Genomic DNA, 26,094 nt, shown 5'->3' with positions numbered 1-26,094 from the left:
ATGCACCTAACCCTAACTGCCCTCCTCATCTCAGCTCTTACAGAGCTAATAGATTAACGCCCATCCGTTTTCACCCCTCACATTTGTGCAACATTTATTTCCTCTCATGTGCCATAGAATTTTATTTAAACTGCATTACTTTTGCGTATTTATTTCTAAACTAAACCACAAAACAAATAATGGATTATAATGGCAGGCTGCATGCAAAAGCTGTGCATGTTTTAAGATTATTTCCCCCTCCCCTGATTCGCTCGAGCTCGTTCATGTTTTGAAAAGGTGAATAGAAAAGTACATCTCGCAGTCTGCTTGTAGTGTGTGTATGTGTACTCACGCGGTACTTGGGCAACGCCAGCGACCGGAAATGTCAGACCCCTTCTCCTCCATATATGGTCAAAACCCCGCCCACAGCGCGTCATCGCTCTGACAGTGCGGATCCCGCGGGTCTAGAGTTTTGGCTCCCGGGAAAGGCTTCAGTCCTAGGGGATAGAGGGCTGAGTTTTGTACGCTTCCATCCATTCCGAGAGACGCTAAAGGCCCCCCTCATCAAGCTCTCTCCCGCGTCCGGGAACACCTCCGCGCTAAATCATAGTTTTTTTCCCGTTTATTTGTCTTTTGGAGCTGGAGCGCCTTGCCAGAAAGTGGTCGATTCAGCAGTGTCCTGAAGCTTTTTTTTTCCTGTAGGGATGATGACACGAGCCTGAGAGCATCATCACAGCGCAAAGTTACAAGAGATGTTGAACTGATTTTTTTTAAGAAAGAAAAGAAAAAAAAACAACATCCAGGTATTTCGACGACTCCTCCAACGGGATCTCGATCCAAACAAGCCGCTGAGAGATCTTGACAGAGAATCCTCCACTCACTAAAATCGTCCATGTCGTGCCAACACGGGACGCGCTGAAGAAGGAGCCGAGACTTGTTGTGAACTGGGCTTGTTTCTATTTTTTTTTCCTTCAACAAATCACGACCAAACTCTCGCAGAGATCCGAGTGCGTCTCGTGGAGAAACGACGCGTCCTTTCCCGATTTTCGCTTTGACCTCGTCGGCTGGAGCTGGTTTGCGCGCACGCCGCTTTAATGTTTGGGATTCAGGAGAATATACCGAGAGGGGGGACGACTATGAAAGAGGAGCCGCTGGGCAGCGGCATGAACCCCGTCCGATCATGGATGCACACGGCCGGGGTGGTGGATGCTAACACAGCCGCCCAAAGGTACGTCTGCCAAATCATCCCGATTTTTTTTTTCATGCATTTCTCAGACCAACCCTAAATCCCCACTTATGCCATGTATCAATTACGGTCTCCCCGTGCACCTCTCCGCCGCTCATTACATCATATTACTACTGTTTAAGTGACAAATCAAGAATACTCTCCCGGTCACTTTCCACCAGCTTAGATGCTTTTTTCCTGATACTGTATCTATTTCGTGTGTATCCCTCCCTCCCCTTGCTCCCTTGCTCCCTCTGTCCCTACTGTTTAACCGACCCCGGTTTGTCATCTTTTTCCCCCGCAGCGGAGTGGGTCTGGCGCGGGCGCATTACGAGAAACAACCGCCGTCCAATCTGAGGAAGTCCAATTTTTTCCACTTCGTCTTGGCTCTGTACGACAGACAGGGTCAGCCCGTCGAGATCGAAAGGACAGCTTTTGTGGACTTTGTGGAGAAGGAGAAAGTAAGCGCCGCTTTTTGGAAATGCCGCGCAAGATGAGCTTTTTCCCCCCCTCTCAAGTTCACAGAACTTAGAGAAACGCATATGCGCCAAAAGAGTTCTGAATTGAACGGAGGATCACAGAAATTTTATTATACACATATCCCTAAATATAAAATACCTAGCTGTGAATTTTAAAGGATCACATCATTTAGAATTGTGCAGTGCAGTGTAAAAAATGTGAATGCAATGAATAGGCTACAATCTAGTGTAAAAATCTATATTTAACGCACTTTGGCTTTATAAAAAAAATATAAAACGTATTTATAGAATCTGAACATAGTTAATAGATATTTGCAATTTAACAGAGAATATAGATAAAGTTAGTGGACACATTATTCGAGTGTCCATGCATAACTACAAAGAAAAACAAGATCATTTTTCACACATGCAAAATTGAAAGAAAATTCAGAAAACGTCAGTCTGATTGCCAACCGTGCTTATTTTCAGGAACCAAACAGCGAAAAAACTAACAATGGGATACATTACAAACTACAGCTTTTATACAGCAACGGTAAGTCAAACTTCTCCATACTGATACTGACAACAAGGAGCAAGGAATAAATTTATAGCAACAAAAAACACAAGCATATTATTAATAATAACAATTATTTTAAATGCTCGTGCTCCATTTTAATCAGAATATTTGTTATGGAAGTTTTAAAATGCCCAGGAACATTGCACAAACAACTCGTTGGGTAATTTTTTTTTTCTTATTTGGAATTATTAGAGCTTCCTGCACCTGTGAGATTTTATTTGATACTAAAATTATATATATATATATTTATAAAAAAATAAAAATAAAAAGTGTGGCTATTCCATGGCGCTCACTGAATGAAACATTTCCCACAGGCGTCAGAACAGAACAGGATCTTTATGTACGGTTAATCGATTCCATGACAAAACAGGTAAGATCCTATTTTATTATCATTATTATTTTTTTATTACTGTATTTTAATATGAATTTTTAGTAAGTTTTAGTCTTGCCTTTTCTCTTGCTCGCGCTGTATTTTTTTTTTTCTTGCTGCTGCTTGTTTATAGTGCATGTTGAATTTTATTTTAATAGATATCGCTCTCTTTTTTTGTTGTTTTTAATTGCGAATTCTTTTTGTTGTGTTGTTGCCGGATAATTTAGTATTAATTATTAACGCCACGCTATATTTAGGAGGGGGGAAAAACCCGACATGACTGAGCACGCGCTTCAAACCCCGCGCCAGTGCAAGAGAGGATGATATGCAGGGTTCATGAAAGGCTGCTCACTAAATGCGGAGGATAAAATGAGCTCTCATTCTTCCCTCGTTATAATTCAGCTCGTATTTAAGCTCTCCATGCCGTTCATATTTCTTTATGATTTACTGCCTTTGAGACAGTCTGATGTATTTGATATGCCCTGCGTTAAGTTAATCACGGCGCAAAATCCTGAGTTCGCGCGACGTGATTCATGCAAGAAAATGCGTTACTTTTACAAAGAAACTTGCGATTACAAAAACAACCTTAAACTGTTTATAACGCGAATAATCCAATTCATAATTTCTCCCGTGCACATCTTTACATAATCCACATAATGCATATTTATATATAAATATATATTTTTTTAAAGGTTGTTTTTTTTATTTTTCGGCTGATGTGCGATAGTTTTATTTAATTGGTCCTGCATTTATTATCTCTGACCATAAAATCCCATGATGTATAGCCTGGGGGTCGTGACTTCTTGCTCTATATGCTTATAGAAAGAGAAATAAATCCTGAGAGGGCCACTTGAGTTGGTACTGTTTCCTCGTCATGATGTCGCATTTTAACCGTCTCATTTCCTTCCATCATGGCCACGTTGAAGAGCTAGACAAGTTGAACGCTCTGATTTGGTTATTCCTTCGTTTAGACAGGTTTACTGGGGTTGCATGTGCGACAGAAATTATAAATATAGGCCGTGTCCTAATTGGTGTGAAAATGATCAAAGAGTCAATGGCGCTGAACAGACACTTTATGGATTTCCCGTATTTACAGCGTGTGTGTGTGTGTGTGTGTGTGTGGGAGGGGGAGGGTGAAAAATAAATCATGGCTGTAAGGATAGATAACAAAGTGCCATCAGACAAATAACTTTCTCCCCTTCGCGTTTAAAGACTTCATTTTAATTTTAACGTATTACTATTGTAAAATTAATTTATAAAGTTATTAGGCTAGACGACGCCAAGAAAGTATTACATTTTAATTTTTAAGCACTGAATTCCATGCGCGTCTGCCTGCGAGTCTTGTTATTTTATACAAGGAAATGTCGGAGATTTATCAGCCCTTTAATGTATTAACGGCTTTAATTTTGAGAGGGAGAGAGAAAGACAGAGAGGGTGAGAGAGACAGAGAGTAAGAAGGAGAGAGAGAGAGAGAGAGAGAGGAGAGAGAGAGAAAGTGAAGGAGAGCGCACCTCCAGCTCTGCGCCATCTGTTAAAGCCAATGCTCAAAAATTACTCAACCGTACCCCCCGACACCGTGATTTTATCTAAAGCAACGAGGAAAAAAATCATTGTTAGCGGCTCAAAAATAAACAGCAGATTGGCCATTAGCACTTTTCCCCCTCCAATGTGTGGCGATGATAGGCGCGGTGATGTGTGCGCTCCCCGCGCCCATCTGCACCCCGAGCGCCTTTAATGCACCAGCATTTCCTTCTCATCTTCTCAAATAAAATGCAGCGACGAGCTAAACGGTTAGCATATGCGCCTCTTCATTTATAAAGTGCTATTAATGTCACATTATTTATCATCACAGTGAAGCGCCCGGCGCTGATATTAATTTCAAATAGAATATGCCTCTCCATCATAACTTATTTATGGACATAACAAAGGTCATGCCGTATGGGAGGCTTTATTGATAAATTATGAAATTATAACGTCGCTCCTTTATATAGACATGCACTTCATTTTATATTTAAATATATTTCTAAACTATTTTTTTTCGGGGGGGGGGGAGATGAATTTGTATACCTATTTCATAGGACATAGTAGATGCAGATTTTGTTTAGATAAATCAATTTTATCTATTTATCGGTAAAGCAAATAATAATAATAAAAAAAAATACATGCAAGGTTGCAGAAATACGGTTAATTACACAAGCGCAATTTTCTTTAACGTTTCTTGTTTTTTTTTCTTTTTAAATTATATTTATTTATTTATTCTGTATTATTCTGTATTCTGTAACTAAGTGTACAGCTTATCGGCTCACTATGTCAAATATAATACTAATATATTAAGTCCATGTAATTTATTTTTTTGGCAGTTTGTTCACAAATTTCTGTTTCTCTCTCTCTCTTTGTTTGTTTGTTTGTTTTAAGGCTATTATTTATGAAGGCCAAGATAAGAATCCAGAAATGTGCCGAGTTCTCCTCACACACGAAATTATGTGCAGGTAAGAAGAAAAAAAAAAAACAAGCCAAAAAAAAACCCATCAATTATACACGCGTTAAAAATGTGTCCTGTATTTGTGTATTTATTTATTTATTTATTTATTTGTCTTTTAAATAAATATCTGAACTGATTTAAAAAAAAATAATTAAGGGAAAAATTGCTCGATAATAATAATAATAATAATAATAATAATAATAATAATAATAATAATAATAATAATAATAATAATAATAATAATAATAACAATAATAATAATAATAATAATAATAATAATAATAATAATAATCGGATGCATGAAACATAAATGGGTATTTGGCCAGGATAAACTGAGCAGCATCCGGATGGAGAGAAGGGTTTGGATTGATTTAGGGAGTGCGCACTAAGACGTAAACAGAAGCAGGTCACTGATTTTTTCTTTTTTTCCTTTTTTTCGGACTGCGGCACGTTGGAGTGCACGAGGAATTGTTACAGAAGATCTAAAATACGCTCCAGAAGCAAACTTATCTTTTGTCAGTTTTATTAGACATTATTACAATAACATAGCCTTATATATATAAAATATATTATTATTATTATTATTATTATTATTATTATTATTATTATTATTATTATTATTATTATTGTACATGGGGCACTAAGGGTGGATTTTGATAGCAGCTCCATGTCTTTTACAATCCTCCAGCCACAATGAATTAGGAAATCCCACGTCAAACAGAAATGAGAAAATTGTGACAGGAATAAAGGAGTACAACCAATCCAATTTTAAGCACTAACATCAAGCATCAGTTACAGGCCCAAAGGTCATGCTGCATTGCCAGCTTCTGCTTTGGTGCCATTAGTCCCCACTGATGTGCTGCATTCATACAACTGAGCTCCTAGGTATTAACATACAAAATACTGATCTTGCTGTGTGCTGCCTGTTCTAGAGATAAGACACACATTGCTATTGACCACACTAGTGGCTTGTGCTGTGAGTACATGCAACTTTCACATGTGTGGCTTTGTGAAGTGCTGTTTTTTTTTTTTTTTAACTTTAATCACTTTATCTGTCAGCTTAAAGGAGCTTTACATATTTTCCCCCGTACCATATGGTGAGAATTTGGACATGTAACCGTTATACAAGTGTGCTTCTTTACATGCAGGAGGCATAAGATTTTTTTTTTCCCCTTGTATCATTTCAGCATTAATTAAAGCATTCATAATGGGAGCGTCATAGCAGACTCAAAATGGAGGCATTGGCACATTGTGAAAGATTGATGCAGGCTTTTGAGCCTGTAATTAATAAGTGCCCCACAAAAGCACTGGTTGAAGGTGGCATCTTGCATCCTCTCCAGATATAACAGCTTGACAATTAGAGGTAAACAAAAGGCGAAGCTGTGAAAGTGATCCTCCTGCCTCTTGGCATCCCCCCCCCCTTTCCCAGTTCTCTGTTCAGCACCAATGCAAACACCGCAACATGTTGTTCCCCGTTTCGGCACAGCAGCGCCCGATTTGGGGATGGCCAGCCAGCCAGGCAGCCGCCTCCACCTCACGCTATAAAGGGAAAGAGCAAATGACGGATTTGGATTCAGGCTCTAGCAAGACAAAACACTCGCTTCCTGAACTGAGACCAAATCTTACATCTCCGCTGTTGTTTGTTTGTCTTTTTTCCTCCACAGTCGGTGTTGTGACAAGAAAAGTTGCGGGAACAGAAACGAAACCCCTTCAGACCCTGTGATCATCGACAGGTAAGGGCCCCGCTCTTGTTTTTCCGTTCGTCTCTGGGTGGGTTGTCTTTGTGTGATGGGTGGTGTGGCCCGGTGTTTTGGTCTTTGCACAGGTGGGTTGACTTGGAAACCTGGGGGTGTCTTTAGGGAGTGTGTAATTGCTTGAGGTGCCAAGGGAGGCAGTTGCTTTAGCCCTTCCTCTCCCAGCAACGAGTCATTTATTCCTAGAGAGCGTCTGGCTTTAGATTCACAGCTCTCCCTCCTTCATCCTAATTTGTTAACAAGTGCATCATTCGCCTCCATCTCCTCTTCCCCTGTTATCTTCTCTGTAGGCTCTAGACGTGATGCTCACAGCTTCCCACTGTCCTTGTTTCTCTTATAAGGTGTATTGTGTGTGTGTGTGTGTGAGATCCCATACTGCTACTCCTGGGTAACGAGAGATGTTTCTCAGCTGGTTGTTGCTGCTTACGTGTTGATAACATTAGCGAGCTTAAATACATTGTCTCCTGCAGGATCAGTGATTTGATGTTTTTTTTTTTTTGCTCTCCACTACTTCTTTTTAAGTTCTGTTTTTATTTCCTGCGACTTTGTGTTGGTTACAGACATTCAGCAAGTCTTGGAGTGCTTTCTTATCACCAATTATCTTGGCAGAGTATAGAAGCGTGGAGGAGATGAGGGCAGATCTGAGGAGTAGGGATGTGCCAGAGCGTTGCCCGGGCCTCTTGGAGATTAGTGAGGTAGAACAAGCCCACCATGCTCCATAAAGACAGCATGAACAACTGGCACTCTGTGCCAGAGAGCAGAGCCTTCTCTCTCTCTCTCTCTCTCTCTCTCTCTATCTCAGCTCTGTCTCACTTGCTCCTCGTCTCTCTCTGCTCTGTTGATGTTGCAAACTTATCTCCCCATCGTGAACTTTGCCGTCCACTGAGCGAGAAATTAGATTGGGGAGAGAAAGACAGCGAGTCGCAAGCCGAGGCAAAATACGCGCCACTGCTGGACAGCAATGCTAATGTTTGACTAGCTGAAATAGCTGTTTGCTTAGTGGAGAATGTTTGGTATCTGACAGAGGGAACATCTCTCTTATTAGTAATCAAATAGGGACTGCCAGTTGCTACTGCCACTCAGCACAAGTGTGTGAGTGTGTGTGTGTGAAGTGTCGGAAAAAAGGACTCACTGCCTCAGTGCTGAATTTATGGCTGTGCTCACATGCTTTGAGCACTATGAATTTCCTCCCATCACACGTCATACGGTTATGGTTTGGAAATGCTGTTCTGCATGATAATCAGTTTTTATAAGCATTGCCAAAGAGTGATATATGAACAGCAAGTACACTTTATTACTGGGATACATGCTAGCAAAAAAGTGGTACCATATTTATATATATAAAAAAAATAATCCTATTATGACCTTTAAAGTAGTGTTTTTTTTACTATTTACTGTCTTGTCCGTGAGTAAAAATCAGCGCTTGACTTGACACATGCTCTGTATTCTTCCACATCACTGACTGTAGTATTTGAACAGACCCACTGATGTGCAGCTACAGCGCGTGAGCAGTAATTAGTAGCAGGATGTTTTAATAGAAGGCTGAGAATTATGTTACACTGCCCTGTAGCGGAGAGGAGAGGGAGATGAAAAAAGCAGAGGGAAGGATTATTGCGAGGTTGTTCTCGTTTTTTGGAGCAAACGATGAACCGTGTCTCACTTCCTCTTGGTAGTTCCTGGGATGTCTGAAATCCAGTGAGCTCTATTCACCTGCTGAGCTGAGTTACAGTATATATTTACCTTCAAAGAGACACATGCTGAACACTGTACAACAGGGCGTCATTGATATTTAACGCACTGGCTCTTCCCATAAATTGCTCGGCTTTGTATCGCGCCTAAATAGAGTTGGAGGGATCGGGTGTCTGCGCTTTGTGCTTCAATCTGGTGAACAATGCGTGTAACACTAGTAAAATAGGAAAAGAGGAACAGTGGAGGAGGTATTGAGTCTCAGGGAAAGAGTCTGCAGCGAAAGGAGGAGATATTGTCGTAAGTTCAAACAGTGGATAGAAAAGCTCACATTTTCATTGTGGGCCGCCTGAAAAGGCTGGGAGTATCGTTTTCATCCGTTCTGCGCCATCACAAAGGCAGACGTGCTTCATTAGCCTACTGCATTGTCCACGTATTGCCACTATGAGCAGATGATTTTATCCTTTTGCTCCCAGAACTCTTAGTCAGAAAATGGGACTTGGAGGAAAAAAAAAGTGCTGAAACTTTAACCTGGAATGTGAAGCGCGAGTACGGGTGGGAGAAGCGGAAAAGGGCCAAGTCTTCAGCACAGAACTTCTTATTTTGCACTCATTTCTGACAGCCAAAATTGTGACAGAGGGATATGTAGATATGAAATGATTGGTGTCAGGAACAGGGAGGCCTACGTGTGCTCATGTTCAACAAGCGCTTGGAAATAATGGTTTGCATGGACATGGAGGGGAATGAATCTAGAAAATGAATGGGGGGATTGTTTAGGCAGACAAGGGAGGGCCGATTATGTTACAATCAAAACATTTAACTGGGGGGAATGAGAGAAAGGGAAGGGAACATAAAGGAGGAGAGAGAGAGCGAGAGAGAGAGAGAGAGAGAGAGAGAAAGAAAGGAAGGGAAGACGAGAGAGTGAGACAGAGAGAGAGAGAGAGAGAGAGAGAGAGAGACTTGTGCAGCGCAGGTCCATGCTGACCAGAGGAACTTGTGATCCATTATCGATAACATTCTCAGCACCATTTTCCCAGATGGCACTCAGGGCAGGCGCGCTGCTCGCTGGCACGGGCACGGGCAGTAACTGGCACCATCACGCTGCTGGCATTTTCAATGGAGTTTAAGAGACTTATCATTCCAAATGTGTCCTATTTTCCTGTAGGCAAGCCAGACATCTGTTTATCCTATTTTCTCTTGGACTTTTGCACAGCTTGGGAAAAAAAAAAGAGAAAAATAACAGCAAAAGAACGAAAAGTTGGTCGCATTTAACAGCTGTTGCAGAATTGCAGAATCGATCTCAGCGGATCTTTAAATATTTCACCTCCCACTGCTCTGGCATAGATTATTCATCTAAGGGGATGTGTAAAGAAGGTGAGAAATAAAGAACGAGTACGAGCAAGATGTAACACAGAGGTCTGTAAGTGATGGATGCACCACAAGCTTTCAGAGACAGGTTAGCGATCATGCGAGTGTGTCAGGAGAGGATTGTGGCTTTATTCTGCGGCTCGGGGACTAATAATACTTGCCACTGATCAGGGCTTTCCTAGCCACCGATCTCCCTTTCACTTCCTGTCACAGAGGTCAGGACAGCCTGACCCCTGAGAGATCCCCCCCATCCCACCCCATGCAGCTGAATAATGCATGAGATTGACTTTTTTTTTGCCACGCACAGTTGTGTGCTGGGCCGGTTTTCGTCCTATAGCTTATTCCGCACAGCCGCTTGCACCTGTTCTCCTACTGGGCTCGGGCGTCATTTGGGCCTGTTGCTGATTTCATTTAACATTCATTATATTTCCATATGAGCCGGATTACGGGTGATTATTAGCCGCCCCATTCACGTGCCCGGAGATTCTCTTTTATAGACACTCACATTTTCCTTTTTTCTGAAGATAAACAAATGACCATCATTTCTGATATCTCCTCGTCGTTTCTTCTTCAGATCGGTTTTTTTCAAAAAATGTTTTTCTTTTGTTTGCCTCTCTGGCACATGATGGCCCAGGTCTTCATGACGAGCTCTCCTCCCTCTCTTCGGTGTGCAGATGCTCGATTGCGGCTCGCTCCGAGCTCAGCTGAACAAATGCCAGCATTTAGAAGGTCAGAGCTTTTGTTGGTGTGGGGAGAGAAAAAAGAAACGCTATGGAAATGAGCTAAAAAAAAGAAGAGAAAAACAAACAAACAAACAAAACAAAACAAGGGACATTTTAAACCTAAAAATTCAATTCATTGTCTTTCTGTTAATGTCATTTACATTTTTGGCCGCGTCCTGGGCTGTCGAGGAGCATTTTTGGAGACATCTTTAATTACATATCAGCGTCGGAGCAGGAGAGCAGGATGTGATGGACCTGGAGAGAGATTGTTTGTTTTGAAGTGCTCCTGAATGGCAGGTTTTCACAGACCTGTGTGGAGGGTAATTAAAAGAGTGTTAAATGGAGAATGGTGCTCTGCTGCTCTCTCTCTCTCTCTCTCTCTCTCTTTGGCTGTCTGTCTCTCCTGTAGGAAGCAGCAGAGGGTTGCTCAGCTGTTACTGTAGCCTCCAGCCATTTCAGGTCTGCATCTTCTTTTTTTTTTTTTTTCATGCTCAGGTGACATTCAGATGTGGATGTGTGGATGTGGTGTGTAAGTAAACATGCTTGTGAGCATGCGAGTTCATGCGAGAGCAGCTTTTCATGGGTTGTTTTTAGAAATTGTGTGAGTAAGAGAGAGAGATATGGGAAAAGAGAGGGCATTAAAAGAGCTACATTGAGAGACACTGCTGGAGAGTGGAGAGAGAGAGAGAGAGAGAGAGAGAGAGAGCTTCATTAGTTCTGATTAATGGCTGAGCAGACAGCAGATATATCTCTGGCCAGGTAACAGCCTTACAGCCGCACTACAGCACCAGCACAGGTGTGTTCTGCTGCTCTTATTTATGAGGCAGTCAGCAAGCTTTCTGTTGCTCATGCCATACACACACACACACACACACACACACATAGAGAAAATAAAGCACAGAGCTCCTCTTTCCCCTTCAGCCAGCTTGCCTAGTGAATAAGTAAGGTGATGGCTCGGGCCACGTTACAGATTCCACTGACCATGACCAAATTAGCCGACGCAGCAGTAAAAAATGCTCCCTTACTCCTTCACTTCGCTCCAGTGTGTGTTTTCTGTGTGTGTGTGTGTGTGTCTGGCCCAGCGTGTTAAGTGTTAGTGGGGGGTATTTGCGTTATTCTAAGAGGCCATTAATGCGTGCCTACATGGAGCTGGCCATGCTAAGCGGCTGCCGTTTTGGTGCAGGTGTTCGGCCCGGCTCTTTTGAAGCTTCAGTCACACACCAAGCCGCAGCCGCTCGCTCCTGTCAGGGCTGTCTGATTCTGCCTGTGGCATGGGAACCTTCTCTGGGAGATGCTTGTGTAAAGGCTTGCCTGTGTGTGTGTGTGTGTGAGTGTGTGGAGGAGTAGTAGAGCTGAGACTGAGATACAGGGAGGAAAGGAGGCAGTCAGAGATGTCAGAAACCCCTTTAAGGGAATGAACTGATATTATAAAGCACAATACAGTGTACATTCTTCAACACTCGCTTATCAGGAGCATGACAAAACCTAACCACCATTTAACATCATTAAGATAAGAATTACATCCTTTTTTCCTTATCTAATTTTCTATTCTATTCTATTCTATTCTATTCTATTCTATTCTATTCTATTCTATTCTATTAACCTTATATTAGGTTCGGTACCAAATTATATCATTGCAGTAGTAGAGGTGAGCAAGGTGGTAAATATGGCATGATAGCTCAAGGCGTTTTCATGAATATACAGAGAATATAGCAAGAATTATTTTTTGCCTTTTTGGTGTACACACACACACACACACACACTGAATCATCATAATGTATGTTAGAAGTTAAAATAATAATAATCTGAAATAATAATAATAATAATAATAATAATATGAAAAAGTATTAAATTTATGGAGGAAAATAATTCCCAGAATGTTCAAACGAAACTAAATCTACGGTCAAATAATTTTATTTGCTGCCTATAAAATGATTCAATCCAGCAAAGCAAGGAAAATAAACAGCTTGAACATGTGAGTAACAGCAACAACTAATTAGCGCTGGAAAGTGTAATAAAGTACAAACGTGACATGGGTCACATGACATGAGTGTTATGTGTTAACACAATATCATATCATTATGTTGCTCTAGCCCTGTGCACTGTAATGTCGCACCAAATGGCTGTGTTTGTTTTTATATGTAAATGTATTTCAGCTATTAACAAGTCGCCTGCGTTGGAGTCGGTGCGAGTCGTATCGCGGCGCTCGTTTGGAACAATTTGTTAATTGATCCTTTGTCTTTGAGCTGAAAATAATGATATTCAGAAACACCTTCACGAGCTGAGCAGATGACACTCTCACCTTGAAACTCTTCAGAACACACACGGCTTATAAACCATGAACGCCGTCTCGCTGGAGAGACTCGGAGAGAGAGAGTGAGAGAGCGGTAGATAGAGAGAGAACGAACAGCTGGCTTCCTTGAACTGAGGATAACTGACAGTTGTCTGTAAGAGGTTTTAATGAAGATTGTCACCTTTTATGCCAGGAAGTGAAGGGTTGCCAGATCTCTGGGAGAGCGTGGAGGCAGGGTTGCCAGATCTACAGGAGTGGAGGGAGGACAAAAAAAAAAAAAAAGACAGAAAGCTTAACCTGTGTTTGGCAAGCTGCAATCTGTTCACGCTCACATAGAAAATAAATGGACAGAGCGGTCGAGAAGCCAAAACCTTGCGGCCGCTAGCCTGGGTGTGCACTCAGCTTACAGTCGAAACAGATGTACTCTATTACACACTTTTTACACGGCACCTCAAAACTATTTCCTAAGCTAAATTTTCACAGAATTATGGATAAGATGGATTACACTTCAGGGAATGGTGAAAAAGTGTGCATAAGAAAGATGGTGATTTTTTTTATTTTTTTTAATCATAGTATGGGCCTCTGTAAGGAGCCTAAATACAGTTTGTTATATGAGTTGAACACTGGATATGATTCTGTGTCGATTCAATCTGATTCACTTGATGGCTTGGTTTGTTTCGAATCTTTCATTTATTTTCCCCCAATTCGATTCGATTCAGTTTATTCTATTTGATTACATTTGCATGTTGTGTTGATCTGAAGTTAATCCAGGTCATTTAGTCTTCCGTCTTTGACTCAATTCTTTGAGTCGATTCGAGTCACTTACATTTGATTCATATTCCATTCATTCTTCAGGAAACGTTAATACTGAATGCACAAGTAACAGGGAGTTGTTTTGTTCTTGGTAATGACCATAACTCTGGTGTGTGCCTCCACAGTGTGTGTGTGTGTGTGTGAGTGTGTATTTTTGGGTGTGAATGTGTGTGTGTGTCTGTCTGTGTGGGGAAATGGGGAAATGGCTTTAACATCTGTGGAGAGGAGGGGGATCTGAGCTGGTGCTGTCGTAAGACATGTTGCACGGGCACAGAGAACGGAAGAAAGCGGCTCCACCGAGTCTCTGTTAAGACACACACACACACACACGCACACACACATGCACAGACACCGGTGAGAAAGAAAGAAAGAGAGAGAGAGAGAGTAGTGGACATTGTAAAGCCAGAGCATCAGCAGAAAGCAGAGAAGAAGAGGAAAGAGAAGGAGGAGAGTTGAAAAAATAAACCTGCTAGAGAGTGTGTGTGTGTGTGTGTGTGTGTGTCTGGTGGGGGTATTGAGAGTCTAATCTGACAGAACTGTGAGGAGAGGGACATATGTGCTCTAAAAAGGCCTTTTATTTGATTGGAAGCACAAAGAAGCAACACTCCCCTTTTGTCGGGCAGTGTGAATGCTCCTGCTGAGCCTGTCATCATAGTATGGTGCAAGTACGACTGCACACAGAACACACACACACGTTTACAAAAATAAACACAATCAACGTCAAACCTACACATTTCAATCTTAACACACAAAGACGTAAAACCACACATTAGAAATATTCACCAGCATAAACACAACTGTTATCAGAACCAAATATTTGAGTGTTCACACACACACACACACTCACACCAGACGGTTGGAGAGGGTCTGTTGTTACTCAATAGGCAGGCGTGGGTGCATGTGCCTTTTGAATAACAACCAGGCAAATTGGATCAGTTTTGGTTAGGCGAGGACTGTAAGGAATGCAAGGCCAGGGTTCGTGAATGCAGGCAGCGTGTTCCTGTTTCCAGCGTACAGCTGAGATCGTCTCGAAGCCTCCTTCTGCTCTCCATTAACTTTAATAGCCAGAGTTATAGTTGTGCAATTTGTTTTTATGAAAGATTAGAAACGAGCTAAATCCTGAAAGAAATCAGAAACCTGAAAACGAGAACATTTTCATTCAGCCAGCGCGGGAAGCATCGGGACAACAGGAGGCAGAGAATCCAAAACATTCCAGCAGAAAGAAGGATTTGACACCGATCTTGTTGCATTGTTAGATCTTCCACAGAGATTGATTTGTGACATACATATAATTGCAGACAATAGAATGGAATAGAATTATATCTCAGAGCTCAGATAAGTAAGTGATGTCATGTAATATTTATTCCTATCGATCACTGGAAGAAGAAAAAAACTTAATATACATATCTATAGTGTGTGAGTACAAAAGGCAAACACCCAAAAAGTTTCGTTCATGGATTTGCTTTTTCAGAAATCCATGTGAGCACTACACAATGCACACTGCACACACATCTTTATGGAGTTTGATCCTGTTAATGGGTCAGTGGTGTGTTTGTGGAGAGCGCAGCACGGATGGCTGTAAATGCAGCCCTCACACGCTGGAGCCATGGATTCCCTGATTCTTCTCTCTCTCTCTCTCGCTGTCTCTCCTGCTGTACGAGTAAGTGTAGATGCACATCCACAGCATTTGTTTCGCATTAGGAGAGGTTTGTAAATCAGACCTCAGCGCTGCCGGGACTCCTCTGCCTCTTCACTCTCAGCAGGAGATATCCCGCTCTCCTGCTATCCATCTATCCGTCCGTCTGTCTGTCCGTCCATCCATTCATCCTTTTCTCTCCTCTACTCCGCCCGGCATCCCATCATCCCAACCTTATTCTCTATTCTCTCTTTACCTACAGCCCCTCTCTTCCGCCCCCCATCCCGCATCGCCATCCATTCCCATTTTTCCGAATGTGGCAATTTGTTGTGTGACACGGCTGAGATTAGGTTAGGAAACTGTGTGCGGATTGTATTGGACTCCGAGGTCACAGGCCAGCGATCTGGACATTGGGCACAAACCATCAGTTTCCCCCTGGTGAGAAGCACTGGGCCTTGGCCATCTCAGTCCCTGGGGTCCCTTGTGCTGGATCCGTCGTCTTTTTCAAATCTTTAAAAACTGCAGCAAATAAGTATCATTTATTAAAGCTGACAAGTTATCTCTAAATATATACCCCCCCCCCATCCACCCTTCACTGCTGTCAAAAGATTATCAGCATCCTGTTGATATCGAAAACACAAAATTCGTCCATCAAAAGAAAAGTAGCCTTTGCGTGCGGATTACACCGAATTGCGCCGGACGAATAAAAGGGATTTTATTATAGCTGTACTTATTATTTTTATTGTAACGGCAAGACTGTGTCTGTGCATTCGTTTTGCTATTGCCCACCGCATGTAAAGATGATGCAATGCTCAAACACCCCCAAGTCAGAACAATACAGAGAGAAAAAAATAAGACAGAGACATGTTTTGGCGAAGGAGAAGTAGTAGCGAGCGAGTGAGCAGTTCAGGGTTAAGAGAGCGGTGGTTGGAGAGCCCTGCTCTGGCTCACGGCGATTTGTCATTGTAAGAGAACCTCTACTCATGTTTCCCAAGACCTCATTAGAATTATTCCCAGCAATTATGCTGTCCAGGACCCCGGTGCAGTCCAGCAGGCCTCGCTTGCTGTTTATTAGGCTAAAAGCAGGGTCTGATTTCCATGCCTTTAAATACGGGGTGTGACGCTGATTTATGGGTGTTGCAGGAGGTCAGGTGCAGTTGATAAGGCATCATTAGAGACGGCAAATATTTGGCCGACAGTCAAGAGCTGTTTGGTCTCCCAACACAAAGACAATTAGCAAAATGATTTTATATTACTTTACCGTGTGATAAATCATAGTTGCTGGTTTATCAACAGCTGCATCTAGATGAGAGAATGAGAAGGGGAAAAAAAAAACAACAATAAAGGATATGATGTTTCATTTTTAATTTATGTATTAAGCCGTGTACGTCAACAACCAACTAATAGTGCTTAGACTCCATTATTACTTCTGCGTAAAAATCTACTCAAAAGCAAATTACTCTCAATACAGAAGGGACACAAATGGTTGAGTGTGTAGCTTAATAATAATAATAATAATAATAATAATAATAATAATAATAATAATAATATCTTATCAATAAAGTAGGGTGTATATTAGGTTATTGGTGTTAGTGTGGCTGCTTGCTCTCTCAGGAAAATATGAGTGTTTGTGATGCGGTGGCTGCATAATTATCCTCTTGTGGAGCATGCACAATGGAGCCAGGATGATGAATCGATGGCAGATTGGAAGCGTGGTTTAACTGTCATGTCCCCCCGATAAGGGGGAGCTCTGGGATTGCTCGCTCTCGCTGCTAGCTTCCTAGCCTGCCAGTTTATTAGCGCAAATCCCAAATGTTTAGTAAACTCATTAGGCTCCATCTAACGCTAATTTATCATCATAGATGGACCGTGGGAGGAGAGGGCCACGGAGAGGCCCGTGGCCGTCCGCCCGATCAATCACTGCTATGGCGGCAGCCATATTTCATTAAATCTGCCCGACCCTTGTGAGTTATGTGGACTCCAGTGTGGTGGACGGGCTTCCCAGGCTAACGATGCCCTCTTATGATGCTTATCTACAGGAAAACACTGAGGCCCTTCGACCCTCATCACACACACACTCACACACAGCCCTCTGCTTCAACAGCCCTCCAAACACAGAGAGGAAGAGATAAAAGAAAGCTTTTTTTTCAAGAGAAGTGGCCAAATTTAAGACAAGAGGCGCATATTATGGATGCCTGTGGGTTTTAAACCTCAAAGGTGGAGATAAAATAAGGGTTCAAGTGCTGACTCAATTTTCTCTTTTTTATCATAAGTGCGCTGCCTCTGTAGTGTGAATGAGAAGATCCTGATCCTGAAGATCCCCGAGAACTACTGTAATTCACAAATCAGGGCGATCCTTATGATCTTTTTCCAGATGAAATGTAGCTTTGCTGAAAGTAAGGGGCAACATCGATTTCGCCTGCTCTCCCTCCCAGACTCGATCATTAAAGACGAGACGTGTAAAGAAGAGCGAACGTTCTCGCTCTGTTCTCTCTGGATGCTGAGCAGCTAAAAGACTCAGATGTGCTTTTTTGTGTGTTTCTTTTTTTTTATCAGCTATTTAGCAACCTCCATCCTTATGCAGAAGAAAAGATCTAAAAAAAAAAAAAAAAAAAGGAAAGAGATGCTGTATAAACCTGGTATGGAAGCAATAATAAAATATGACAGGTATTTCCTGGTGCTGGTCAGGTGGCTAGAAAGGTCCCCAGCAGTCTGTTTTAATTCACCTGACTTATGTTCGGCTGGCTTTGATTTACCCTCCGATTAAAACCCACCACTCGAGCGGCCGACTGAAATCAGATCTCGCCACAGCTTGGCCGTATTGATCCCTATTTAACATCAAGGCTCGGAATGGATTGGCATCGATTAACAATAAAAACACTCGGCGGCTTGTCCGGGAGGCTGTTCAATATGCTGAATGAAAAAGTATCGTGCCACTGCCCTTCATTGAGCGCCGGAGAAACAGTGGCAAAGGAAAAATAACAGCGGGAGCGGCCTCGGCTGAATTTTACTAGATGTATTTACTTTTTTTCCCCCCCACCGCTCTTTATTTCAACATCTGCTCTTGACAGCACTGGAATAAAAATACGAGAGGGGGTGAGAAGAGGATATAAAGCATCCAGAGTGTTTGGAATGTGTCATAAGCAAAGGGCATGACTTTTTATTCGCAACACTAATGACAGAACAGCTGAAGTATGTGCTGGGGTTTTGTGGGTAGTTTCCAGCTAAGTGTGTGTTAAGTAGCACAAACCTGCACACGCACAACCACACACTTTTGGCTCCAGATCCCTGAGCGATGGAGTGACCTCACTGCGAGAGCTTGTCCACCCTGACTCATGGGGTAAAGCCCATAGCACATTAAGTTTCTCTCTGGAAGCAATGCGTTCTCAAATCTCTGAAGCCTCGGGGCCAGAGGAGCCACCCGCATCTGCAAAGCATTACCTGATCTCATCCATGCAGGAGTTTACAGTTATATAACGACACAGAAAAACCACAAATCCTTCTGGGGCACTGAATTTAACACTGAGTTTATATTTCTTTTAAAAATGGCATCCTTCTGCTAGACCTACAGGAAAACATGCTGAAAAAAACACACACACACACACTCACAAACCTCTTACGCACACACATCAACTTTACCTCTAAGGCTAGTTTGCCTACATAGCAGAATTTATGCATATATGCACCTACACACGCCTCCTACAAAACAAATACGCAAACATACACACACAGACACACACTCTTCTCTCCACACTCCTCCTCCTGTGCACACACAAACAATCTGGAGTCTATTAGTGTCTAGGCCAAATCCAATTTGATTCCTTAAGTGTTGATTAAGGTGATGGTGACTGAAAGAGCTCGTCCTTCTCCGGCTGTTTGTTGATTATTTACCTCTAAGCTTGATGGTATGGCCACCGCACCATCAGTGTCTCTCATCTCCTTTCCCTCTCAGCTCTGCGTGTCTATGTTGTTTTCTTAGCCTCAAACCCATCTGTCCAAGCTAACCTCCAGTATGTTCCTACTGAAGCGGCTGAATCTGTTCCTTCTATGCAGAATCTTGTGGATGAAATGGGAAAATTAAAGACATGGGTTGGATAAGTAGCGCAAAATCATTCTCGGGGGCGTAAACTGGAGTGTAGTGTCACACAGGAAACAGGAAATCAGATCAGTCATGTTTGCCAAATTCCCATAACTATCCAATTGTATTGAATTTACCTACACTTATACACCTATCCAATATTATATTAATAACTACTATGTTTTAGATCGTAACTAAGAAGCGTTTACTTTGAAACCCCTTCTTAGTCAATGCGTCAAGGTAAATGCTGATATTATAAATACTTATAAGAAAATACACTTGTTATGATGATAAGGTGTGAATGCGGGTCAATAATAAATATGTTTTCGTCTGATGTCATCAGTATGATTCCTTCATGAACTGAACTTGTAGGCGCTTTCTCAGCTGCTGACTAGAACACAGATATACCACACGTCTTTGAAGCTTTGAAGTGTTTATGGCTCATCTTAAAACCTCTTGGTCAGTTAGGGACCGGATATGGACTACAAAACATCCGACTACGATTTTACCCCCTAACACAAGCAGCACAGATCCTGAAACGTGCAGTCTCCCAGAGTCCGAGCGTTTCCAACTCAAGATCAGTGCAGTTCCTCTGACAAGGTTCCCAGCTGTGGAGGATCAACTCAAGGCGAGTCCTGTCTCACTGCCAGGCGCAGAAAAAATTATACACGGAGCTCGCTGCAGAATGCCAGGCTGCTCCAACTGCAACAATGTGAAGCGTCTGTGCCAAACACGGCAGCAGCTGCCACCTTGAGCGCGGCGGGAGTGAGACGACACGGCCGCGCCCGTGCTGATGGTGCTGTGTTTTAATGACGCGGTAAAGAAGAAGAGAGATGAGAGACAGGTATTTTGGATATCGGGACAGGAATGCAACAGCTGCGAGTGTGTGTTGGTGTGTGTGTTGATGAGGAGTTGCTAAGCAGAGAGACAGGGAGGAGTGGGAGAGAGGAGGAGGGAGAGGAGGGAGAGGAAGTCCTGGCTGACTTTTTCTGTGAGTGGAGGAGCTTTAATTGGCCTGTGGGAGGCAGAGAGAGAGAGAGAGAGAGAGAGAGAGAGAGAGAAATTTGGACATTATCTCCTCAAAGCGTCTGGGGTCACTCCCTTACTTCCTTCTGTTTAAATGCTCAGTCTTGTCAACCTGACACAAGCCAGACAAGTCTTTAGCTACTCTTTAACATCTAACACACACACACACACACACACACACACAAGCAGATATCAATGCACTTACACACTTACACACAGGCATAAACTCAATGCCTCCAGACACAAATGCAGCTCCACATAAATCTCGCATTCAGCTACAAGTATATAAACTACTCATACACACCCTCGTCCCTCCTCCCTTTCACACCTTTCAACAGGTTTGTTTTACAAGCCATTAACTCGGCTTAATGGCGATGCACTTTCTCCACTTCCATTGATTCTGCAGTGTTAAACTGCTCCGAAAAACAAGCCGACCTCTCAGAGCCAGTCTGATCTCCCACACCTCGGAGTGCCACCTCTCGAGACAATGAACACATTGAATCGCTTTCTCACCGGCTTCCGCTCTCCTCCAGGATTAAAACCGTTCAGGTAAACTAGCAGTCACTCCGGATATTCGCTTCACTGTTTTCTTCACCTGGATGAAGCACAAATCAGGGTGACATGCCGTGTGAGATTTTGAAGGAAATGTGAAAAAAAAAACCCCCACAAACATTGATGATTCTGGTAATGTTAGCTAGCATGCTAGTTTGTCTTATTTTTGAACATTAGCTAACTTCTTTCAAATCAGTACAAACATTAAGAAATATTAATAAGCTAAGTAGCAAGGTTTAGTTGTTCGTTGGACTGTAACAGACATAGCTAATCATAAACCTACTGTGATGCTAACAATTAGCAGTCCTGCCATTTTGTGTTTTTTTTCCCCCCTCTCTTTCTTTCTGCCCTCTTGTTTTTGTTTTTCAATGAAGTTTGCAATTTCAAAGGGCAGAAATGTACCTAGATTTGTACCGCTGCTTTAAAACACTTCCAGCATTTTGTAGTTCCTCGGTTCGTGATTGCACGAACAGCTGAGTCATTTATTAGCGACGCCGCTAGGAAATCCTGTTATCCCTTGTTCTGAGTCAATATTCGTTTTCGGTAGCTTGGACTTTCACCGATTTTTTTTTTTTTTTTTTACAGCCTTCCTTGGAAGTGTTTTTTTTTTCCATGATACTTGTTTGTTCAGTGGTTTCACTGACTAGCAGCAGTGTTGCATCAGATACACGTGTCAACAGGGTAATTAAACCACAGAAACCCCGCACACACACATGCACACAAGCTCGATAACTTACAAGCAACTTCATCCACTGCTAACTATTCGTTCACTTTAACCACACGAAAATAATTATATCGGGCCATGGCTTGGTAATTTGTTTCGCTAAGGTAGTCATTTACCTTTGTCGCCCCGTGCTGGAAATGAGGTCACATGCCACATCCATTTAAAGGTAAGTATCTTAGCGTGTTAGCATGACAGTATGCTAGCGACAGTGGGGCAAAGCGAAGTGTCTCATCACTGCTTAACCCGTGCCATTTTTTTCGCCCTCTGTCAGAGACGGCAAATTAGTACGAGGCGCCTGAATGTGTAACAGCATCCGGGTGCGAAAAGTTCAGCCTTCCGCCTCCATCATTTGTTGTTCATGAATCTGCTTTGTGTCAATTTCTGCGTGCATATGCAATCAGAAGTGACTCAGGAGCGCAACCAATGATAATCACGCTGCCTGCTCATCATAGCAGGAAAAGTGTGTGTGTGTGTGTGGGAGCATGTGTGCTCCTCTGTCTGACCACCCTGAATCAGTTGGATTCCCATTGAATGAGATTTTAATCACCTTCTGCTATCACCACAACATGCAGCCAGCAAGGCCAGACCTCCCTCTATATTTATGATAATTTTTTTTTTTTTGTCTTTCCCTCTCACACACTCTTTCTTTTTATTGAAATCAGTGTTGACGGAGTGGAGTAATCCTGATTAGCGCTGAGCCTGTGGCCAGTGAAGGGTGAAAGGCATCAGTGCAGTGTTAGTTTACCGGGACATGGGGCGAAATTGAAAAAGGGGGGACGAGAAGCTGAATCCTTTTCTCTCCCCCCACATCCACCACCTCCCCCACCCCCCACCTCCACCTCCCTCCAGATAGACACACGCGCAGATCACAGAGCTGCTAACGCTAATCCTGTTCCACACACTGCCTCGTGTTAGCCAGTGTACACACGCTCAGATTGAGTGTGTCGGTGTGCTGTGGTGTTGTTTTTGGGCGCTGTGTATCTTGAAATTCGTGTTAGCTAGGTTTTAATCGGGATGATTTCATTACTTTTTTTCTTTGCTTTTTACGAGAAATAAAAAGCACACATGTACAAGTATAAGGTTAATTCAACAGAGCAAGGACCCAAAAGCAATACAGGGAGCAGCGCAGGATGACACGCAGTATATCAAACACCAGTGGAGAGAAAATGCTAATGGTTTTGCTCTTAGCTCTGAACGCTTCGTCTAATTTACTCGTTTAGCCTCACAGCAACACGCAGATAGATCATGTGTGTGCTAACGTTGTGCGACGTCTTATCCGATTTTCCCACACTGTAAAAGTATTACACCATTACGACTGCTTTTGTGTGTGTATTTTGGGTGCTGAGTGTGGGGTGGGGTAGAGAGAGGGGTGTTCAGCTCATCATGTTTGTTTTGCTTGAACAGCCCAGGCTCTTTCATATTGATCTCATCTCTAACGATGCATTTTATTAAACATGATCGCTCTTAAAAAGTACGCTGACATTTGTCTCTTCTCGGCTCAGGAGCGTTCGCAGACGCAGCGCTCTGACGTCCCCATTAAGAGCAGCGTATAAACGGGCATGCAAATTAAACACACACACACACACACTCTTCTCGCTCGCTGACTCTTCCTGCTACAGTACATTCACGCTAAATTACTTTATTTGTAATGGCATGTCTTGAGTGACATGTGCGCCACTCATAAATGTTAATGATGGCGTTTTGTTGTCTTTATATTGTTTTCTTCATGCGCTTGTTAGCAGGAAGAATCATCGGCTTAGAAGACTTAATGCTAACAAGTTGCTTTTAATCAGCCTCAGGATCCATCTCTGTCAGGCGAGTGAAAAAAAGAGAAAAAACCACACACACACACACACACACTCACACACACACACCTTCCTGATGAATCTCTAAGAAGAATGCTGGCCTGTCAATTTGTGAACGCTCCTTTTTTGTTTTTTTCCGCAACTATCTTCTTGCACTGTTTTTCGTTCTTTGAGCAGCAGACAGAGGACGGGGGTGGAGGGGTAAAAAGCCGGAGCTCATGTTTTTGTAGTTGGAAGGAAGTAAACTTCATCAGGTCGACTCTGACGCCTCCTTTAGATGTCACTCAGCGCAGCTCTCTCATGATGAAACGCTTCGTTCTGAATTCTTCCTTTAGGGCTCCTGGGGATAAGGCCTTAAAAAAAACAAAAAAAAAACAACAACTTCAACCCCCCCATCCTTCTCTCTCTCTCTCTCTCTCTCTCTCTCCAAGGGATGAGAGAGATTCAGAAAGAAAGTGAGAGAGAGTTTGAAATTGTGCAATTTATTCAAATATTGATATTTCTGCTTGTCAGCAGAGGTGCCTTGGAATTTCCACAGAGCTCAGTTGTCAGAGGAGAAAGGCGGGAAAAGTGTCAGATAATTCATAAGTGCAGTTCAGTGCTGGGGAATCAGCTGGGAGCTCAGTAGGGGAAAATGTGTTATTGTCGATGCAGAACAGGGGTAATACAACAGAAAAAAAAAAAAAAACACTCGTATCTCTCCATCATGTCAGGCAAATGTTCAATTTGGGCCTGTCGTGTTGATTCCCCTTTCTCTTTTCGTATTTATTTATTTATTTATTTATTTCAGTATTTTGCCTGTTGAAGAGTTGCCTGTCTGTACTGTGCTCTCTGATGCATGTGGAAGCGTTGGGATTTTGGGCCATGGGCTTTCAGCTTCACTGACGTGAAGTTGTTGTTTTTTTTGTTTTTTTCCCCCTCCCTGGACTTCCCATTTCCCATCTTGCTGCAGCCAATGAGAGCACAGCTGCTTTATAATCTAGAGCCATCAACATGACTTCTACATGTGGCTTACATTAGCAACCCCAACACACACACACACACATACATTGTCTCCCACACACTGTGTCTCTTAAATTTTGACATTTCAGAAACTATAGTGCACTGGTCTGACCTGTTGTGCTCTTTATGACGTTGGATCTGGTTCGGGCCCAGCCAAGATTTTAGCACATCCCAGCCTGTCCACACACACACACACACACACACACACACACATACACACACACACACACACACACACACATCAGGAAAAGGAAATGCCAGCAAAATAAATCACTCCACATCCGGTAAAAACCTCAGCTCACTTGGCACGATTTTGCATAGTTCTGAGAATGTGAGTGTCAGTATGCGTGTGAAAAACTCATGAGCATGTAGAAGACACAGTTCAAACTTTTTCTCTTCTTTTTTTTTCTTCTCTTTTCCATGATACTAGAATTGGACACCGTGAAAGAAAGGATCTGGGTTAATTTTTTCAATCCGAAGTTTCAGGAAGAGTCTCTTTTACAAGAGTTATCTAATAGACCGCATGGAAGCTCTTACGGTATCAAGCCTCTGTTCTCAAAGAGGAAACATCTATACATATGAATGAGCGTTTTTAAAGAAATCGTTCTGTGATGTGATTTATGGAGTGGGTTCTACATCCGTCCAAGCGTTCAGAGGACCTGCCAAAATGCACATCTTCCTCTCCAAGACACAAGAGCTATTTCCTCCCAAGTCACACTCGCACCAATATTCGCCTGTGATGAATTGGACAGTCGAACAATGGCGGGACCTTAATACAAAATTGATATAAAGACATATCTCTTGTCACCATATGATCTCGTAGTTCACGAGGCTGTTGACAAGAGGCATTTTGGCACAGCTTGCAAGCCATCTGGGGAGCGCTGATAGAAAGTGCTGCTACTATTTCACAGCAGTGAATCAGTGCGCTTAAAGAGGTGGCTGGCGTACGGCGCGGGGGAATCAGGATGCTCCGTGTGCTCCGGGCGAAATAAAGAAATAAATTCATTCAAATGATCCGAATTAAAGGGATAGCTGAGTACTCGTGTTCGACTAAAATTTCAGGGCCTCACTTACAAACGTCTGGATAAGCAGCTAACCTGACTGAGCCTCATGCTGACTTTAATGCTTGACCATTAATGATGGATAAGATGCTTCAATCTGATGATTATGTACAAGTGTTTCATGTTATAATTTTTTATTAGCGCCATGGAACATTTTTCATTAATTTGTTTTCATCTATTCTTTTTTTTTAGCCATGTCATGACTTCTATAATCAAACCCAAGAGGGTAAAAAAAAATAAAATAAAATAAATAAATAAATAAATAAATAAATAATAATAATAATAATAATAATAAATCTATCAAACGTCTATGGAAACTCTTCCCCTTCTCCAGCTTCCTTCCACTAAATTATTTAAATGATTTAAATTATTTACCATCAAAATCCACACAACTTAGAGGATCTGCTAAATATTAAAAAATTGTTTAAAAAAAAAAATCTTGCTGAACTACAGCCATTTTTTTTTTTTCATACGTTGATCAGT

General features: G+C 42.3%; 1 protein-coding gene across 15 annotated transcripts in view; it reads left to right on the top strand.

Annotated features, from left to right (window-relative positions):
* The first annotated feature begins 489 nt into the window (after positions 1-489).
* The window catches only part of ebf3a (EBF transcription factor 3a), a 92,908-nt gene continuing 67,303 nt past the window's right edge, over positions 490-26,094 (top strand). For 7 of the 15 annotated variants that reach the window (XM_058407049.1, XM_058407048.1, XM_058407058.1 and 4 more), the window contains exons 1-6: positions 491-1,207; positions 1,509-1,665; positions 2,152-2,215; positions 2,554-2,609; positions 5,025-5,098; positions 6,756-6,824. In XM_058407049.1, the coding sequence (XP_058263032.1) occupies positions 1,074-1,207; positions 1,509-1,665; positions 2,152-2,215; positions 2,554-2,609; positions 5,025-5,098; positions 6,756-6,824 (554 nt within the window). In that variant the 5' untranslated portion in view covers positions 491-1,073. Of the gene's footprint in view, positions 1,208-1,508; positions 1,666-2,151; positions 2,216-2,553; positions 2,610-5,024; positions 5,099-6,755; positions 6,825-26,094 lie in introns of all 15 variants that reach the window. The other 8 variants (XM_058407055.1, XM_058407057.1, XM_058407046.1 and 5 more) reach the window with 3 other exon arrangements.

Source organism: Hemibagrus wyckioides, linkage group LG13 (genome assembly GCF_019097595.1).
Source record: "Hemibagrus wyckioides isolate EC202008001 linkage group LG13, SWU_Hwy_1.0, whole genome shotgun sequence".
Lineage (NCBI taxonomy): Eukaryota > Metazoa > Chordata > Actinopteri > Siluriformes > Bagridae > Hemibagrus > Hemibagrus wyckioides.
This window is presented reverse-complemented; position numbering and strand designations above follow the sequence as displayed.